The 18,935-nt window shown below is 38.8% G+C and overlaps 2 protein-coding genes across 6 annotated transcripts in view; one reads left to right on the top strand and one right to left on the bottom strand.

The window, feature by feature from the left end:
• PPAT (phosphoribosyl pyrophosphate amidotransferase) overlaps positions 1-18,935 on the bottom strand; it is a 42,134-nt gene that overhangs the window by 8,959 nt on the left and 14,240 nt on the right. For both annotated transcript variants that reach the window (XM_085058902.1, XM_085058903.1), the window contains exons 2-5: positions 3,642-3,708; positions 1,079-1,285; positions 415-524; positions 150-295 (exon numbers count right to left, since the gene is read on the bottom strand). In XM_085058902.1, coding sequence (XP_084915028.1) covers positions 150-295; positions 415-524; positions 1,079-1,285; positions 3,642-3,708 — 530 coding nt within the window. The remainder of the gene's footprint in view (positions 1-149; positions 296-414; positions 525-1,078; positions 1,286-3,641; positions 3,709-18,935) is intronic.
• PAICS (phosphoribosylaminoimidazole carboxylase and phosphoribosylaminoimidazolesuccinocarboxamide synthase) overlaps positions 5,926-18,935 on the top strand; it is a 37,424-nt gene continuing 24,414 nt past the window's right edge. For 2 of the 4 annotated variants that reach the window (XM_085058897.1, XM_085058896.1), the window contains exons 1-6: positions 5,926-6,328; positions 9,821-9,907; positions 13,029-13,466; positions 14,497-14,586; positions 15,313-15,384; positions 18,298-18,384. In XM_085058897.1, the coding sequence (XP_084915023.1) occupies positions 5,941-6,328; positions 9,821-9,907; positions 13,029-13,466; positions 14,497-14,586; positions 15,313-15,384; positions 18,298-18,384 (1,162 nt within the window). In that variant the 5' untranslated portion in view covers positions 5,926-5,940. The remainder of the gene's footprint in view (positions 6,329-9,820; positions 9,908-13,028; positions 13,467-14,496; positions 14,587-15,312; positions 15,385-18,297; positions 18,385-18,935) is intronic. The other 2 variants (XM_085058898.1, XM_085058899.1) reach the window with 2 other exon arrangements.

The following is an 18,935-nucleotide window of genomic DNA, read 5'->3' as shown; positions in this document are numbered from 1 at the left end:
ATTTTTCAAAACCAACTTTTGCATCACATATTCCTACTCACGCCTCGGTGAGTGTAGCTTTAATTACTTATATCAGTGATTTCATGCACAAACTATGTATATGCCTATGGAGATCCAAACATACATATATATATTTATATATAGTTTACCTTTTCCATTCATGTCCCCGACTGGAATAAGGCGACCAATGCAGAGCGGGCGATTCCCGTATGGATCACGTACTGCATAAATTATGTCTTTATGCATAATTAGCAATGAATATGAAGTTGGAGTTTCCTTCATTAAGTTTTTTATTCTGGAATGAAACACAGGTGAACATAACTGTGTGTCATGGGAACAACTGTGTGCATTTACAGCTGCATATCATGCTGAGATTGAATTGCTGTTGTTGATTGTGAAACCCCTGCTCCTCACCTTGCCACCCAGTCGGCTGTGTCGTTTTCCAGCGGAGGTGTGAAAGCCAGCAGCTGCGTGATCAGTTCACTGTCAGAACTGGTCGACAGTCCCACACCATGCCGCATAAGCTTTTAAGACACAAACCAAAAGTGTTACCAGCATTAAAAAAACATCTCACAGCACACTGCTCAGGTTTGAATCTCCCAACACCTTTGTGCAATGAACAAATGTTTTAAAACTTGTCAGTGCTTCAGGAGATCACAGCATAATAATAAATTCTTTCAACAAAACAACTGTGTAAAATGAGGTGGTACAATCTTCTATATTAGTATTATATTTTTCCTTTTTCATCTCATTCCTTTGCTCCATATGCAGCCAAAATAAATGCCACCAACATTCAGTGTATATATTCAAGTTTGGGCCATTTAATTAGCTTTATGCATAATCTGAGAAGAGAGGTAAAATATACAAGAGAAAATATGAAATTGCCTATAACAGATCCAGAAAGAGTTATGAAGGCAGAATCCCCTCCACAGATTTTTTCCCAAAAAAATTGTCTGTTTTGATTAGGTAATGTTCTTTCATTACCCCAAACAAGTTGGTGTTAAGGAAAAGTCACAGCAACCTTATTGCTCATTTCTGCCTCCCACTCAGAAAAAAACAATGCCGGAGAGGTACTAACCTTCCTCCTGAGTTGTGCTGCATTTGTTAGCTCTCCATTGTGTGCCACAGCAATCTTCCCATGAAGAGTCTCTACAACAAATGGCTGGCAGTTCTGCAGCTCAGAAATTCCTGAGGTGGAGTACCTCGTGTGCCCAATACCAAGGTTTGAAGGGTACAGCTTCTTCAGGCTGTCTGCATTGAAGACGTGATTTATAAGACCCATTCCCTTTGGGAGAAAAAGAAAAAAAAATGTTCTGTTGGGTTTTATTTTCCAGGTAACTTCCTGCGTTCTTCTTTTGTTTAGTTTTGATACAGTATTAAGGGAACTTTAAGAAAAAGGCATATAACCTGAAAAACATGGGAAAGAGAGAAGCGGACTAGGTGTCACAGTGGTATATCAGATCCCATTAATCCTATTTTTAAATAAAGCAATATACATTTTAGTGCTGAGGATTTTCATGGAACTATCTATTCCCCAACTAAAGATGCATCTTCTGAAAAGCACTACTAAACTGTTGTGTTGTTTAAAAACACATGAAAAGACTGCCCAGAAGACAGGCAGAGAAGAAAAAAAGTTGCAAGAAGGAAGTTCTAGGTAGAGAATACTTTTTACAAGTTAGTGGTATATTAGATTTACTTTCAAAGTGGATCCATGATAATGTTTTAGATTCCACTGTCATTCTTGCCAATGTCTGAAGTAAAGACTTTTTTCAAGTGGCTTATTTACTTAAACTTTTCATATAGCCAACCTGTCTTCTATTTAAAGCAGAAATACATCAAACATTTTAGTCAGCTGTCAAGACAGGAGCTTCTTTTGCAACACGCACTATGTGGAGACAATTTAGCAGCAAGAAAAGTTAAAAAAAAACTGCAGAGAGTAGAAATTAAGACTGGATTCAAGGCTGTCCTATAAACTCCTGCTTCTGCCACTGCCTGTGGAACATATTTACATCCTTCTGTGCCTGGATTGACTATCATATATAGTAGTTGTGGCACACATGATGAGTAACACTCCTCTAGGACCTTTAAAGATACACAGGAGAGGTATGACGCTCTCCATAGCTTATAAAAGCTTATATAGCTTTGCTACAGATACCACAGCAAGATAGTGAGATGGGACAAGAAGGAGAACAAACAGGTATAGCAGCATCTTAACTGCTGTCAGTTTTATGGACTAGGTTACAATTCAGAGTCTTAAATATGTTTTCACCAGTGTAACAGACCCAAATGCTTTTCTGGGATCAATCAGGTCATATAAATTTACTCCACAAGCTCTTCATTACACTATGGTCATTATAATTTTAGAAAGTGCTGTATGAGAAACATATTTCAAGGACAGAAGAAACCATCACATGCTCTGCAACTCTTAAAATATCAAAGTTGATGAGATAGTCAAATTCTTAGCATGAGAGCTAAGAATTGTACCTCAGTAACATACTGCACATTATTGTATCACCTACTGGAAGTTCATTCTGAGAAGCAGCTCTTACCACTTTAAAGGAAGCTGGAATTCTTATAAACATTAAGGAAAGCTGAAACCCAAGCAGCAGGAGCAGGAATGAAGAACAGATAACATGGTGCTGAAGCTGAAAAGGTGCATTTAAAAGCATGTGTGTGTGTGTGTGCATGTGAATCGGGCTGTAAGTAACAAGTGGGGGCAAAGTGCCCGAAGAGGCAACAAACAAACGTGGTGCTTGAGAGAAAAGATTTTGCATGAGGTATTGAGCAGTCATGCATAAATACACATGCTGCTGCTACAGAGCACTTCTTACTCTTGGACTGATTTGAACAACTTAATTAATCTTCCTCTGAGACGTCTAAATGGGAAGACAAACTTCTTTCTGATTGTGGTCAGAGAACATATATTGAGAATTGCCCCGTGGGTTTTTTGCTGGTGTATTTTTTAATTTCCAATCCTCTCCTTTTCCAGGATGGAATAGGCTGGTGATTGTTTTTTTCCTGGTCACTATTCAAATTGAACAGAAATATCCCCAGAGCAGGCAAATGTTCTCTTGGCATAATATTTTTAAGGCTGTGGTCATTATGTGTCTTGTAACATCCCCTGTGATTCTCTCAGCTCGAGAAAGTCTGTGTGACCTTCTCAGGCCTCCATTCAGTCTTAGATTCTGTTTATTGCTACCTATGGGTAAAGTAGTTTCCACCTCCTTGAGTCTCACTAACCTAAGATTTAGTCATCTATTTCCTTGTGCATAGTCTGTAACTGTATTTCTTTTCTCTTGAGATCAAGTCACATCCATGCTCTTAATGCTCTTCCAAATCTGCAGAGTTAACATTTGAGGTACAGGGTGACTTTGCTAAGAAGTTTTTGTGACATCATTAGCGTGCTTTGAGTAACTTCTGTGTGTCTGCCACTGTATCCACAGATACACCTAGCAGGACAATGCTGGCATGCTTGTTTTAAGCATACACTCAAGACAGGTAACAAAATTAGATACTCTCACTGACAAAATCAAAACAGCCCATCAAAACATGTTACTTTTTCTCTAATTACACTGTTTCTTAGCAGAAACAAACTTACATACGTCTCACTTACAAATACAAAACACTAATTTGCATTTTACCTTGTGCACTTTGAACGTCTGGGATGACTCGCCATCACTTGTCACAATTCCAGCACTCTCCTGGCCCCTATGGACAAAATAAAAGTAACATGAAGCACTGAAATGAATATGAAACACTCTAACATAAAATGGATAGGTGGTTTTCTTCATGAAAATTTAGTGTAGGCTTTATTTTTTCTTTTATTTTACAGACTTATAATTGCTACTGGTTTCTTGCCTGTGTTATGCTTTATTTCAAAACAATCACATAAGGTTTGTGCCTAAGCCCACTGAATTCAGTGGGAATCTTTCCACTAATAAGCACTGGCTCAGGCTCTTATTGGACTCCAGTTTCAGTATGGGCATGACATAAAACAGATGCCTTACCAGAAAAGCCATTTTTAGAGGCATAATGGTCTAGGCAATAGTAGTATGCTCTACAGTGTTATTCTATTTCTGCTTAGGTTTGGGAGATGTTATTAAAAGCTGATGGTTTTGCCTAGGGGAAGGGATTGTGTTTTCCACTGATCACCTATGCATAAGCTTTTGCATTTTTACATTTAGGCAGACAAGCTAGCATTTACACCTCTAAAAGCTACTCAGACCTTCTGAGAAAGGCATCTGAGTGCACAAACCTAATGTTGGGCATCTCAGCTTCTGAACACAAGCAAAACAAGTCTGATGTACAAGTGTAATTGCAAATAGAAATATTTCTCTTACACCAGCACATCGACCTCTGGTTGGCAGTTGTGCTATGCTGAGCAGAAGAGCTGATTCAGCTGATATACAGGAGTTTTCCCTGTCCTGCTGCCTGTTTTCCCCACCCCTTCTCCATATGAGGTCCCCTGGGTGTATCCCAGATTCCCTGGAGCTGCTCTGCCCAAGGCAGACAGAACACTGCACCTGTTTGTATTTCAGTCCTTATCCATTGGAAAGGTTTGCATTGCAGACTGGATCTTTTTTGTGGGTAACAGTGCAGGCTGCTCCATCTCCCTTTAAAAGGCTTCCTGAAATAAGGCAGAGTGCTGCCTATAACAAAACTGTTGCTATGTGCCTGCTGTGCCTGTAATACTCATCAGGACTTTCTGGACTGGTGAGTTCCTGTCCACTCTCATTTATAATGACGTCTGAATAGAAAAGATGTTTTTCTTAAAAAGGGGAAGACTTAAAACTAATGTCCTATTTGTGCATTGGACTGGTTTAACTCAATTGAAGTCACTGGAATTATTTAGTGTAAGAAACAATAAAATTGGGCACAAAAATCTACAGAATGGATGCTAATCTGCAACTGACCATGCTCATTATCAATTTTCTCCAGTTCCTAAAACTCCTTTTTTTGTTACTAGTCCCAGTTGGAAGTAAAGCAAAGATTTTAAAGAACCCTTGCTTACAGAAAGCAAAACAAACCAAACCTCCCACATATCTGAACAAATTTACCCTGTTAGTGACACAGTTCTTCAAAGAAAATAATCAGAGATGAGGACATTCTTAAAGCCGTTTACTTTAACTCGGGAGGATGTTCCATTTATAAACACAAAGTCTTGTAGTAAAACTTAAGGGTTGATACACTGCATTCAGCAACTTGTAATTGCAATGTTAACATCACAGGCAATTTCCATTTGGATACTGTCACGGTCCCTTTAAATATTAACTAAATCAATAGGAAGAGGAAAGCAACCACCCCAAGGCAGGCCCTGGTCAAGGCGCTGGGTTACATCTTTCGTTTCACGCTGGCAAAAGCCACGGGAGCTCACTGTCATTACCACAGTGCTTGCACCACTTTACCAGCTGAGCCAGACTTTAAGTATGCCATCACTAATATACAAAACGTGTCTATACAGCCCACAGTTCAAAGGCAAACAGCGCAGAGAGCTGTGAAGATGTAGCGCAGGATGATCTAAAGGTGCCCCTTGTGCGCCATGTCCCCTCCGGAGCAGGGGCTGCCCAGCACCCTCCCGGCAGAGGCCAGGCCACAGCGGGGTGTGTGTCACATTGCTTTGTTTTGCTGGGCTTGGGATTTTCTCAGAGGAACGAAACAGACTCTTTTGCCTCTCCTCTCACACCCTGGTGCCCGCAGACTGCTCAAGAAGGGTCAGAGCAGCCCCGGCCCGCCGAGCCCTCCCCTCCCCGCTGCCCTCAGCAGGCTCCAGCGCCGAGCCTGCTTATTTGGCAGCGTCTCAAGTTACTCCCCTCAGGCAGCTTGAGCCAGTAAAACTAGATCCTTTCATCTCGGCGGAGCTTACTGACAACCAGCCGTCTGGTTTCCTAGGAAACAAAATCTTGGCTAGAAATAGTGAATCATTTCCAGGTCACTTTCAACATGGAGAGTGGAGCAGGGAAGCATTGGACTGAGGAGGAGGTTAAAGCCTTGTTAAGCGTCTGGTCAGAAAAAAATATCAGAAAGCAGCTGCACGGCACCCTGAGGAATAAAGGAATATTTATCTACATTGCTAAAAGGTTACAGGAGTTGGGAGTGTGCAGGGACTGGAAACAGTGCCGTGCAAAGTACAAAAACCTGAAGTACGAGTACAGAACGGTTAAATATGCCCACAACTCGGGGGATGTCACTAAAACCATGAAGTTTTTCCATGATCTGGATGCCATATTGCGATATGAGCCTGTCACACAATTAGCAGCAGAAGAAAACGGCAGGTGTTCTGCGACTGAGACGCAGCTCAACACAAGCCCCACAGCAGACAGCACGCAAGGTAAAAAAAATGTTTTTGCTTCTATTTTTCTCTGTTTGCTTAAAGCCCAAAGGGAAAAGGCTGAAGCCCGCCTCGGCTGGCGCTGGAGCGGAGGCTGCTGAGCCCCGGCAGCGCTGGTGGAAGTGACTGGATGCACGCCTCGCGCAGGGGAATAAAATGTTAGCACCCACCAGTGTCGAACTCTGTAAATACAGCGTAATTCCAGCAAAATTATGCTAACTGCCTGTATTGCAGCCTCGGTGAGTACTTGCTGGTGTCCAGGCTCCTGCACTGGGTGGAAATGCTAAAGTAAAATAAGCTGCTTTCTTTCCCTTTGCCGTTCATTTGCAGTACTTTAGAAGCAGGTTTTGTAGAGCTCCAATGTAGATGTAAAAGTAAAGAAAAAAGGTTGGAACTGTCAGGGTGTTGTAAAAATTGTCATTTGTGATACAAGTGAAATTTCGGATTTCTATTCTTATTTCTCTGCAGCTTGCTATTTAGGTGTGATTACTTCAGGTAAATGATTTTATAAGCAGTTTTACTTAAATATTCGAGAAACAGATGCTTAATAACATCTCATAAAAACTAAATTAGCAATGAAAGTAAAAATCATCGTATTTATCACACTATTTTGAGGCAGACCAAATGAATACAGCTGGTTTTATTCTGAAGGGGGTTTTGCTAAATTATTTGCATCTCTTGTTTTATTCAACCTTCTCTACATATACATTTAAGCTCTGCTTAACATTTCATTAGGGTCAATCTGCTGTTTGACATCACTCAAATCTCCTTGTCACATCCTAAATGTCAAGTGAAGCATAAGCCCCAATGATAGTTATAAGTACCAAAATAAGATGACTAAAAGGAGAAATTAAAATCCTAATTTGTTCAATGGTATGAAGCAATCTATATAAACTAAGATTGTGAATCTTTTTTAAGAAAACAAGAAAACTCAAAATTATTGTCAAAGGAGCTTGTCAAAGGCACAGAAAGGAGCTGGACATCGAGCTTGTCCTTGTACCCTTCCACGTCTCCCTCTACATTGCTGTTTTACTGATCTGAGGAAAAAAGATTGCCATTTTTCATTGTCATTGTTTACCTTAATAAAAAGCTTGACTTCAATTTGTCATCATTAGCAGAAAGCCTCTAATCTGTCAATGTCACTTCAAATTAAAATGGCCATTTTATAATATTGTAACGTTCTCTGCACTGTGAATTACAATCCATTTTTATTAATAAACTTGAACAACTGAGGCTAATACAAGCTGATACACTTTAGGGCTACATGAAATTAAGATAATGTCCTACATCTGAGGATCTGCCATTAGATTATCCTCTGTTTTGATGTAGTTTGCACCTGGTAATCCTAATTCTCATCCTTCTTTAGACCTCTAGCAATTTTAAATCAGCAAAAGTTGATTTCAGTTGTGAATCCCAAACGATAGTATTTATAAGAATAATTACCCCTGGGTGAGATATGCCTTTTGAAGCACTAGGACAGTCTGGCTTTGGTATAATTAAATATATGTCTTAAATGCCCAAGCATTTCTGTTACCCCCTCAAAAAAAAAGTATAAAAGTAAAAGAATAAAAGCAAACAAGCTTTATGGATAAACAAAAATTAAATGTGGCTAACTCTAGTAATGCAACACTAATGCAAAAATTGGAATGCAAAGATTTTCATAACCACAATTTAGCTGCAAAGAAAGCACACTAGGATAGAAATGTGTCCTGCAGCTATGCAGAATGCATGCATACATCCATAACAAGGGGCTGAGGGAGCAGCTATGAGATCACCAACTTTCTTATTTAAGAATACAAGTCAAGCAACTAACACTGTACTAGAGGCCCAGTTCTATTCCACCTGCAGTCAGAGCATGATGCCTTGCCTAGCCCAGGACTTTGATATTCCCCTTTTGTTAACCACTTTGGATTGTTTCAAGTTAAATCAAGTACTAATAAATTAAATACATGATTTACAAAACACTCACCTAGTAATTCAACTGATTTACACTTCTTATAGTTCTTTATGTTTAAATTTTAAGGCACTGGTCACCTTGCTTGACCTTCACTTCACCTCCGTAAATGCAGAAGGATTATCGCTGAGCAGAAATGCATCAGCAATGACTGGCAGAAAACTCAGCTACTAAAATCCAGACAGATCCTTCAGAAATGCTGTCTTAAAAGTGCCACTTATACATGGTTTTCCATGTCTGAACTTACAACATGTCATTGATGAGTATTTCATATTGCCTTTTTAAAACAATTATGCAATACTTTTGAGTAACTTTTCTGCTCTTCAAATGCCTTTTTTTTTATTTTTCCCCATCAAAGATAGCAATATCTTTTTGTGGTAACTATTCTTATTTACTGAACATTAAAAAATGTTGGTTTTTTAATATGACTACATAATTAACTTTGCTCATGCTAGTGCCGATAGTACCCTCAGAAGCCTTCCGGCAGAGAATTCATTTCCCTCTCCCTGGTTGGCTTTGCTGCTCTTAAGCAGCTAAAATGCCGGTCCTGTCGCTGGAGGTGGAGGCATGAGCAGCAGCTCCTGCCAGGGAAGCCAGGCAGACAGCTGGGAGCAGTCAGAGATCAGGCCACTGCATCTGTGAGTCATCGTGAGCCTTGCTGAAAGTCAGGAGGATTTAGGATAATGTTTTCAAACGCAGTTTTCAGTTTCACCCACGTCAGGGGTAGCAATTTGCATCCTAACCGCACCTCACTTACTGCTCCCTGTAACGAACCAGTGCAGAGCCTGTGAGCTTTGATCTGTGCCCTGCCTGGCTGGAGCTCACAGCAGCTCAGCTCCCCTACAGGGAATCAACATTTCAACCCTCTTGTCAGTATGGTATGTTGAATTAACAGTGTTGAGCAAAGAAAATTAAGTTGAAAATTTGAGTTGAAAATTAAGTTGGTTTTGAACCTCACTTACATATGCTGCTTTCTAAACTTGAATAGCAATTGCTATATTGTTCATTTTTAAACACATGTAGAAAAGCTATGCTGGAAAAAACTAGACTTAATCCTGTCAGCTACAAATACGTCTGTTGTCAAGTCAGAATGAATATTTTGATTCCCACCCCATGCTGTTAATGAATTACATAGATTTCCAGAGCTCTTTGCAGAACATTCTTGTTTTCTTCATTCTCTTCTAGGAATTTATTTTTGTTACATAAATGGATTGGTGATTTTATGAATCTGTGCAAAGTCTGCCTTTATTTGTATGTCTCTTACTTTACATAATCTACTTTCAAACTGCACTTGTAATGTGCTATCTACCTGGAATACTGAGTGAGAAGAGCATACAAGAATCAAGTCATTTTCAACCAGAATTTTAAAAAGCCTTTCAAACAGGCTTCATATGCAAGATATAAAATAATTTACCTCCTATAACTCATATCCCCCTTATGGGGACAGGTTAAATTAATTTTAAATTTAATTTAACTACAAATTAAGTATTGAGATTACCAAGTTAAAGATTTTCATCTAAAAACTCTTTCCTTCCCAGGTGAAATACCAGTTTCTTTAGAAGATGAGGAGGATACTCCAGGAGATCCACTACTTTTTATGTCTCATACCAGACCAGTTCAACTAGGTACGGTATGATGGTGCAGAGAGATCAAAAACTAAAAAGCAGCACTTCCTGATAGCTTGTCATTCAGTTTCTGCTCAGTGTAGCTTTAATACAGCCACACTCTTGCACCTTCTCCTTCCCAGCATTAGCACTCAGCCGTGCTGTGCATCATAAGACACTGACCACTGTACATGATGTAACACCTGCATGACCACCATTCACATGCAAATCACATCCCATGCTACAGCTTAATCATATTAACTGCATTAACCATGGTAATTTTGTTAGTGGAAAGTACACCAAATGCTAGTGTACACCCACGTCAACTTGTGGCTTTTCCCTAGCTCATTTTCCTAAATCATGGATGCTTAAAGCAGCAGGAGTGAGTGGCATGAGCCAGAAGAGAGGCGCAGAGCAGTCCAGACTTGCAATGGTCTCCAGCATAACTTTAAAGTTGTCGCTCCAAACAAGGGGTGGTCACCAAAGCTTTAGTCCAACCAACCACAGAACAACTCGTATGGAAAATGTCCTACACAGGAAAGTTACAAAGCAAAGGCACAAATCTGGCAAACCAGAAAGAGGAAGTGGATCCTAGGTCTGAGCCCCTTCAAGGAGCAGCTAAAAGAAAAGGAGAAACCTGAACACACTTGATGCCGATTTAAGCAACTGATGAGCTGATTCCTTGCCTGGATGAACAGCAGCACTGTCCTGAATTTCCTATATGCTCTTTTTATTTTGTATATACCTTCCATGCCTTAGTATACATTCCAGTCCATTTACAAAAACTTTCATTACAGAATCTGCAAGGTGTCATATTCAGGAAGAAAACAAGGCACAGGCTAAACCTATGGCTTTTATTTTACACATTACACCCCTCTTGCCTGGCATAGAAAGAAATTAAGGAAGAGACCAGAGTCTGACATGGAATTTATGCACATAAACAAAACATGCAGAAAGTATCTGAATCAAATTTTGCAGGAATATATCTCTGTTTCTCAGAGCTCAACACACTGCCAAGCAGAAAAGTCCTCCATTGCATGGGCTCTCAAGTATGTACTAGTACTAAGATGCTCTCCCCTAATACCTCTTCTAGTCTATGAGTTTCAGGCACTATTTCAGAAACCACTGAAAGAAAAATGTTGAGCCCTTTGTATCTAAACTGCCTAATATTTTGGTTTTAGTTCAGCAGATTTCTCAAGTTTGAGGAAGCTTAGAAAAAAATTAAATACGGCATAAATGCATCTTCAGATTAATAAAATTTATATCCTGCATCCTTAAACATTTTTTAAAACACATTAAAACTAAAATGCTGTAAAGACATAAGGAACATTGTTGCACTGACCATAACAACTTTGTTTCAAAGCGGTACTTGTAGGCAGGATATTTTGAATCAGCATGTTTTTGAAGAGAATGAGGAACAAACCCACCATTTTCCTCTGCACACAGCAGAATAAGCGAGCAATACACCGAGTCACCAGAACACCAGACACCAGTCACTCCACAACCAATAGTGAGCTCAGTTGGAAATGAGTGTATACAAGAAGTAAAGAAACTTTATTTCTCCCAGATGCCCCCATGCTCTGTGGCTTTGACTGGGAAGTGCAAGGGAACACCTTCTTCCATTCATCTTCCTCCCTTCTTCTTATCTTTCCTAGGCCTTTCCTCTCTGATCTATCTGATGTTGTCAGCCATGGCAGCTCCTATGGTTTGATTGACCTGTAAATCAGCATTTTCTTTCATTCCCTCAGGAACAAATGGAGAAAGCATAATATGCTTGATATGCCACCTAGAATTACCCTTCTCAACTATGTTGCCAGTGAGCTGGCTGCTGCTGAGTCCTGATTAACAAAGGACTGTAAGAGAAGAAAATGGTATCTGTTAGAACAACTTATTGACAACTAGAATGACTTATGGAGACTAGTGAAGAGTGACTTTATCTAGTACAAATTTGTCCCGAGAGAAGTTATTAGATGTATGCTCTACTGAAGCTCTGTGAACAATCAAGGGTCAGATACTGTTGCTGTCACACAAATCTCAGTGGCTATGAAGTGTTGAACCCCCATAATCTGGTTTGTCCTTCCAAAAAAAAGACACTGACAAAGGCATTTATTACTTCAGTATGACTGCAAAAACCTGTCAGTTACTGTGCATTTTCATGTTTGCTCTTTTTGATGATGCCCTGGAATTGGTTTTGGGCTTTTTTGTTTGGTTTTTTTAATAGTCATTTTTGCAAAGGTTTAGAAAATGCATGAGAAATCACTTTCCAAACAAATCTGATAATCAAAAAAGTTTTAAAGGAAATTCATAATGAGAAGCAAGAAAACATTAAAAAACTAAAAGATACCATGTTTCAGTATTTATTTTAAGTTATTGCATGAGTGGCAACCTTTACCTCATACTGTTAAAAGATAAAGTTGTAGAGTGGAGAAGATAAAAAATACCTTCGTTTTGCACAGGAAGACAACTAAAACTATAATTTCTACTTAAAAACCCAAATATTTTTGATTGATCTGTCCTGAGAAAGGTGGAAGTTCTGTGCCATAAGAACTGGGTTCCATCACATGAATGTTCTACTTAAGCAAGTTCTACTTACTGTGCTCCCCAGAACTGGGGTGCTTGGTTAAGAAAGAACAATCAGACTCTTCAGATCCTTACCCAACTTAAATCTCTCCACGTGTGCAAACTTCAAGTATGACATGAATGCAGAAAGTCAAGTCTTGATGCTAGTGTCAATGACTTGGGGCAAATTTATTATTGTGCTCATGCAGCACATCCTATCTTTCCAACAGTACTCTTCTCCTCTCTATTGTCGGAAGGACAAAGCAGCTCATCAGTTGTTCCCAAAGGTGTTACAGGTAAAAATGTAGAGTATTAGGGCACAGAAGAAAGAAATGTTCCTCTTAGATTAATTAAATGTACATGTGTTATCTTAATATCTGTCTTCAAGTGGAGGCAAAAATTATCAGAATTAACAAAAATGCTGACAAATTAATAACCAATAGCTTGATTTTAATGTCACCTCTGCTCTGTCTTTCTCTGGAGAAACAGTATACTTCATTCCCATTCTCTGTCCTTTCCCCACCCCAACCTCCCAATGCAGATAACTCATGTCTGTGTCTCTCCACTACCCCACACCATGCAGGCAATCCAGCGTCAGCAGTAGAAGCTTCCAAACCATCGGCTTTTATTCCTGCAGTAGCAAATGAAGGAGGAAAACACTGGACTGTTAATGAAGTCAGAGCTTTGATACGCATATGGTCAGAAAAAAATATCCAGCAACAACTGGAGGGGACAGTGAGAAATAAAAGAATATTTGAACAGGTTGCTGCTAGACTTCAAAAGTTTGGAATTGACAGGGACTGGAAGCAGTGCAGGACGAAATACAAAAATCTGAAACATGAATACAAGAGTGTAAAAAGTGCCCAAGACTCAGGGAGTACAAGTAAAAGTATGAAATTTTTTCATGAACTGGATGCTATTCTGGGGCACTGCACCATGGAACAAGCAAGTAAATCAGATAATGATGAAAGTGAGAGGCCTCCAGAATGGACAGAAGCAAAATCAGAAAAGGATTCCGTAGGTAAGTACTTCAACTACCCATATCTAATTTAAAATTTTTAGTTTTCCAGTACTAGAGACACTTTAAAAAACTTTAAAAGCTCAGCCAGAGAGATTACCTGATTGGCTGGGGGATGAAAATACTGAATGGAAATTTACTATTTTGTCTAGCAGTTTTGTATTATGTTTTAGGGTAATATTTCAGACTGAGTGATTGCCCTGTACTTTTGTTAGACAGAACTGAGAAACAAAAGGAGGAGAAAAAGATGAAGACATAGGATAAGATAAAATGATACAGAGAGACAATTCCAGTCAAAATCATCTTAGAAGAGACTGTTACCAGTTAAGATAAAAGAAATGGATCAGAGAGATAGTCAGACTACGTTTCTGGAAAAATTAAGACACTGAGCAAAAGAAATCTGTAGTTACAGACATTGGTTAAAAAAAATTAACATCTAAATTGTCTATTACTTCTGGTCCCAAATAGCTCAATTTTATTTGCCTTTGGAGCAAGACTCCCAAACTGGTGAGACAACTGTGAAAATAGCAAAAGGAATAGCACCAAGAATTCTGGCATAGCTTGCCTTTGTTATTGAGTGGTTATTGACAATTACCTTCGTAATGGATGATCAGTGCAGAATTAGACTGATGACCCTACACTACCCAAGAGTTAAAACATTTTTTATCATTATGTACAACCAGAAACATGCTTGTTATTTGAAAACAGAATTAAACATTAAACTCTTTTTTAGGCAGTTGAGATGAGAGGATGATATTATGTTGGCCAAATGTGTTAGACTAGAAGTTAGTAAAGTAATGGAAGAAGTCAAGAAAAATATTACACAAAGACAGTCTGGCTGAAAAATGGGAGAACATTTTGGGGGAAGATTCACTTTTCAGTTGCCATTTCTAGATTTTACTAATGCATCTACTTTGCCTGCTGGCATAACGAGCATCCGAGGCTGCATGGATTTTTTGATTTGATATACCACAGCTGTTCTTACAAAATATAAAAATTTGGTGCCCTAATTAATTTAGTATTATTTACACAGAAATGCCTGGAGACACAGGTGAAGAGGACTCTGTTAGTAATATGTCAGAAGACTTACAGGTTGCAGATATAAAGAAAGTTTCTGATTCAGGTAATCTGAAAAGTCTTCTATTTTATATAAATACCTAAATTAAGTAAATTAAAATTAATTTCTAAAATAAGCCCGAATTGTAATTATGGGTAGAAAATGCAGAGACCTAGTAAACTTAAAAGCAAGAGATAATGTAGAGATAACCATCATGTACTTATGTACACATTTACAATATCCTGCTAAATTTGATAAAATCAGTCTAGTAAGTAATCATTTCAAAGACTTGTGATGCAGAAGAAACTACTGGTTTAAGCAAGTTGAGTACAATGTGCAATGTACTACTGCATTTACATTTACTTAAACTATGTATTCCCAAGGATTAGAATTGTTCAGTCTCCTGTGCATGAACTAATACAGCATCTCTTTTTCACAATATGTGATCAGGATATAATTGTGTAAATGCTCATGTCAGGGGATGAGAACTTCATTTAAGAGTCTCACTGAATATGAAGGTCATATGCTCTGCTGTTTGCAAAGAAAGATTATGGTTTATATCTGAAAGCATAAATTTCAAGGGAAGCAGAAGTGTAACTTTCATCTAGAGACACATGAAGTGTCACAGGCTGACAGGTTTTATTGTCCACAACAGAGCACCTCATGTTCTCATTCAGTAGAGTGAGGCAAAATATGGTCTAAATTAAGCATTGAGGAGTAGTCTTGCAGAATTTAAAATGGTCTAATGTGAATGTGAAAGATTTTAATATCAAATTAAAAATCTTCTGACAGATGATGTTACTGTAAATACTACTCCAGAGAATCGGGCAGCTCTGCATATAATGAAAGAAACAGCTATGACAAGTAAGTAAAGAGATGGTTGATCATGAGAGGTAATTTGAAGTATACCAGACAGTAGGATTTTTGGTTTTTTACACAATAGCAATTACATTCAAGAACTTAATTTACTAGCAAAAAAATACCAAACCCACAGCGACCTTTTACCAGCTCACCGTGGGCACTCAAGGCATTCTGTGGAGAAAAAACAGGTTGTCATGAAAAGTGCATTGCCTATAGGAGCCTCATTTTGAGAGAGACAAATATGAAAGAAAGCATAAACAGCACTTTGTGAGATCCAGTTAAGACTACTTAAAAAAAATGCATTAAATTCTGTTTCTCCCAATCAACAAGTAAAATTACTACATCCACATGGACAGTAGCAAGAGACTGAAATAATACAGAGATTCAGCAGTGCCCCTTAAGTGTCATCTGACAGTTTTCAACCGCCTAGTGCTACATAATGTAACTGCTAGAGCTGCACTCTTCCAAACAAGTTATTTAAGATGAAGTTAAATGAATATTTCTAGTGAAGTTCTGAGTACACATTTCTGACATTTAGGATAAGGGTAGGTGTAAAGACATCTGTCCCAGTTCCTGACACATCACTGTCAGCACTGCCCAGCTGGGGGAGCAGAAGGACCACAACAGTCCCCAACCTGTGGGTTTTCAGCTAAAGTATCCTGGGATAGGTTGGGGACACGGTGGGTTGCTCTCTCTTCTGCCAAAACATACCCCACATTGAATTGATCTGCAAATAAAACCTTAGTTAGTCATTTTCACTGATGATGTTTTTAATTTCATGGGATCACTTTTATTAGTTCCAGAAATCTATTCAGAACAGCCAATGGTTTTGGTCTATACAATCTGTCAGTCCAAACTCCATGTACATTCCTCATGTGTCTAACTCAGCAGTACAACCACAGTGTGTGTGTATAGGTGTTTGATTAAATCTGAAGTGCCAGGGAACAACAGTGAAGATGAAAACAGGTTTCTAAGAAATACCAGTAGACTGATGTTATTAAATATACCTACAGGAAGTATTTTACTTCAAACAAATTCCTTTCCTTGTCATTGTTTTCTTAGGATTTTTGGTACCCCATACACTTCACTATATGACCCTCTCAGAACAAATTTGGAGTAAGTTGTGACACTTCTAAGATACATTTCTAAGATACATTCCTAAGCAAGGGCTTTTAAAAATCTGTTGTTTAAAGGTAGTATCTTAAGTCAGTACATACTCAGGCACTTAACATTGGCTTGAACACTTGCTGCTGTGTGCATGGAATTTTAACATGTACAGTTATAAAGTCAAAAGATAATGTTTTAATATATATGCCCCAGGCTAGCGTTAAGCAGTGTTTCAGAGACGTGCAAACCCGAAAGTTCTTGATTATTCACTGCCTTAGCTTAGGCATATTTGGACTGCAGACACAAACTGTCTGTTAACTGTGCATCCAAGTTCTCTGTATCCACTCTCGGATTTGTATGACAGAGATGGCAGCAACTTCGCAAGTTCTTGGAGAGTAAACATAAGCCACACAATGAAAATTTTTGCTAGCTTTGACATATCCCACTTCCCTTTTATACTACACAAGACAAACATAAGAGTAAGGATTAGGAAAAAAATTACTAATCTTGCCTCATGAGCCAGAAAACAAGGTAATTAGTGATAGTGACAGAGTGCCAAAAGAGAACAGAGCTTGTATCAGTGTGAGCGGGTGAAAGGAAAGACTGTGACAGCATTGCTCGGGTGGCCTTGTAAGCAGTGCTTCAAACACAAAGTAGAGATTAAGCATATTTGCTGGCAACTGTCTATAACTTCACTGAATAATGCAGATGGAGCCACTGTGTTTTATCCATGCCAGAAACTGTTGATGGCTTGTTCTGTTTGGCTCAGTCTTGCTATTCTCGTGCCCTCCCTCCAAAAACTCTGAAAAGTGGCTTAGAAAAAAGCCAGGCTCCCTACCCACATTCTTGGCTCACCAAAAAAGAAAAAAAGAAGGCACATGATGCTGGTCACATCATAAAGAACATCTGATGCAAACAAAGCTGTATTGATTTGTGGGTAATTTTTAATAAGATGGCTCTAGATTAAACTTTATTGCCCAATGTTTAGGAACAATATTCTTGAATGGACTGAGAACAGGCTGGGAGCTAGGAAACGGCTGTCATTGATCCATGATGTGGCCTTCACCATTTAATCTCTGTAGAGCAGTGTCCTCACTGGGATGCGAGGATGAGCAAGACCACTTGCATCATCCACCTGCCCATCCCTCTGTGTCAGGGCAGAGGGGTGGAATTCTCTCATAAACACCAGTGGGCCAATGGCAGAGGAGCAGAGATCTCCTCCCCATGGAGGGGAGCCCAGGGACACCTCTGTAACCCAGCTGTGTGATGTAAACCCCTGCAAGCTGCAGAGATGCTCTCAGCACAGGCATATAGTACATTGTCTCCATCAGGCAGGCAGCCTTACAGATAATTGTCCAGGCACAGCACCCTGATGCAGTGTCAGGACCCTTGCTCCTTTTGGGGCTAATTCAGACACTCTTGGCATCAGTCACTTTGGAGTCTTTCAGTAACTCCAGTATGTACTGCACCCTTATGCAAGTCACTGTCTTGCCTGTTCTGGTGCACAAACATTTGCCAGTAACTAGATATCTTACACCCATCATCAGCGAACCATTCTACAAATTCTGATCCAGGTTAAAATAATTTAAGAGTTTGCACATTTAACCCATAAACTTACATACTGCAGCTGTTGTGTGGTGTTCTGGATTTACTTTAATGTATAAGTGGGTACACTCTGCTTCAGTGTATTAAGAGAGGAAATCTTTAACAATAGTTATCATTGGTGGCATTGTTTAGTGGGTGATTCTCAAGACATCATTTAAGACCTGTTCAGTTAATAAGAATTCTGTAAATTATAATTTCTTACAGATAACCTTGAAGATGAGGGGGACTTTGCCAACTCCACCCCAGCAGCTCTGGAAGCTACGCAAATAAAGAAGGAGACGATTGATATAGGTATGTCAAGACTTTGTCTTGATAGTTTCAACATGACATTCTATTTCACTGGGCATTGGCTATTTCTAAGGTTTATATGTTATTCTAGCAAATTATATCTGTTCTACTTCTAGGTTATGATAAAATACGTGTTTTGTTTGATTTCCTAGTGCAGAAATGTATAAACACTTATTTCTCCTTCCCACAATTATAACAAAATCTTATTTTCTCAGACAACATGCTCCTTTTTATGATGAATATGATTAGTCTGCATTTGATTGTGACACACATAGCGTTTTTCTTACACAGTTGCTAGAGAGAATAAACTGGAATGGTAAATAGCTGTCTCAGAAACTCAAAACATTTTATACCTAGTCTGTATTTTCAAACTACTTCATGACTGCATTTAATATCTGATGATTCACTGTCAAACAATTTCCATATATATTCTGAATTATTTTAAATATAAAACTGAAATGAGCACCTCAGAAATATGCACAAGTCATATATTCAATGGCAAGTGATTAGGAGAAGATTTGTTTTATTTAAAATGTTAAAATTTAACATTAGAA

This window comes from Lichenostomus cassidix, chromosome 4 (assembly GCF_008360975.1).
Source record: "Lichenostomus cassidix isolate B80296 chromosome 4, HeHo_3.0, whole genome shotgun sequence".
In the NCBI taxonomy this organism is placed as follows: Eukaryota; Metazoa; Chordata; class Aves; order Passeriformes; family Meliphagidae; genus Lichenostomus; species Lichenostomus cassidix.
Note: the sequence above shows the minus strand (reverse complement) of the source record. Positions and strands in the feature narration are given on the sequence as shown.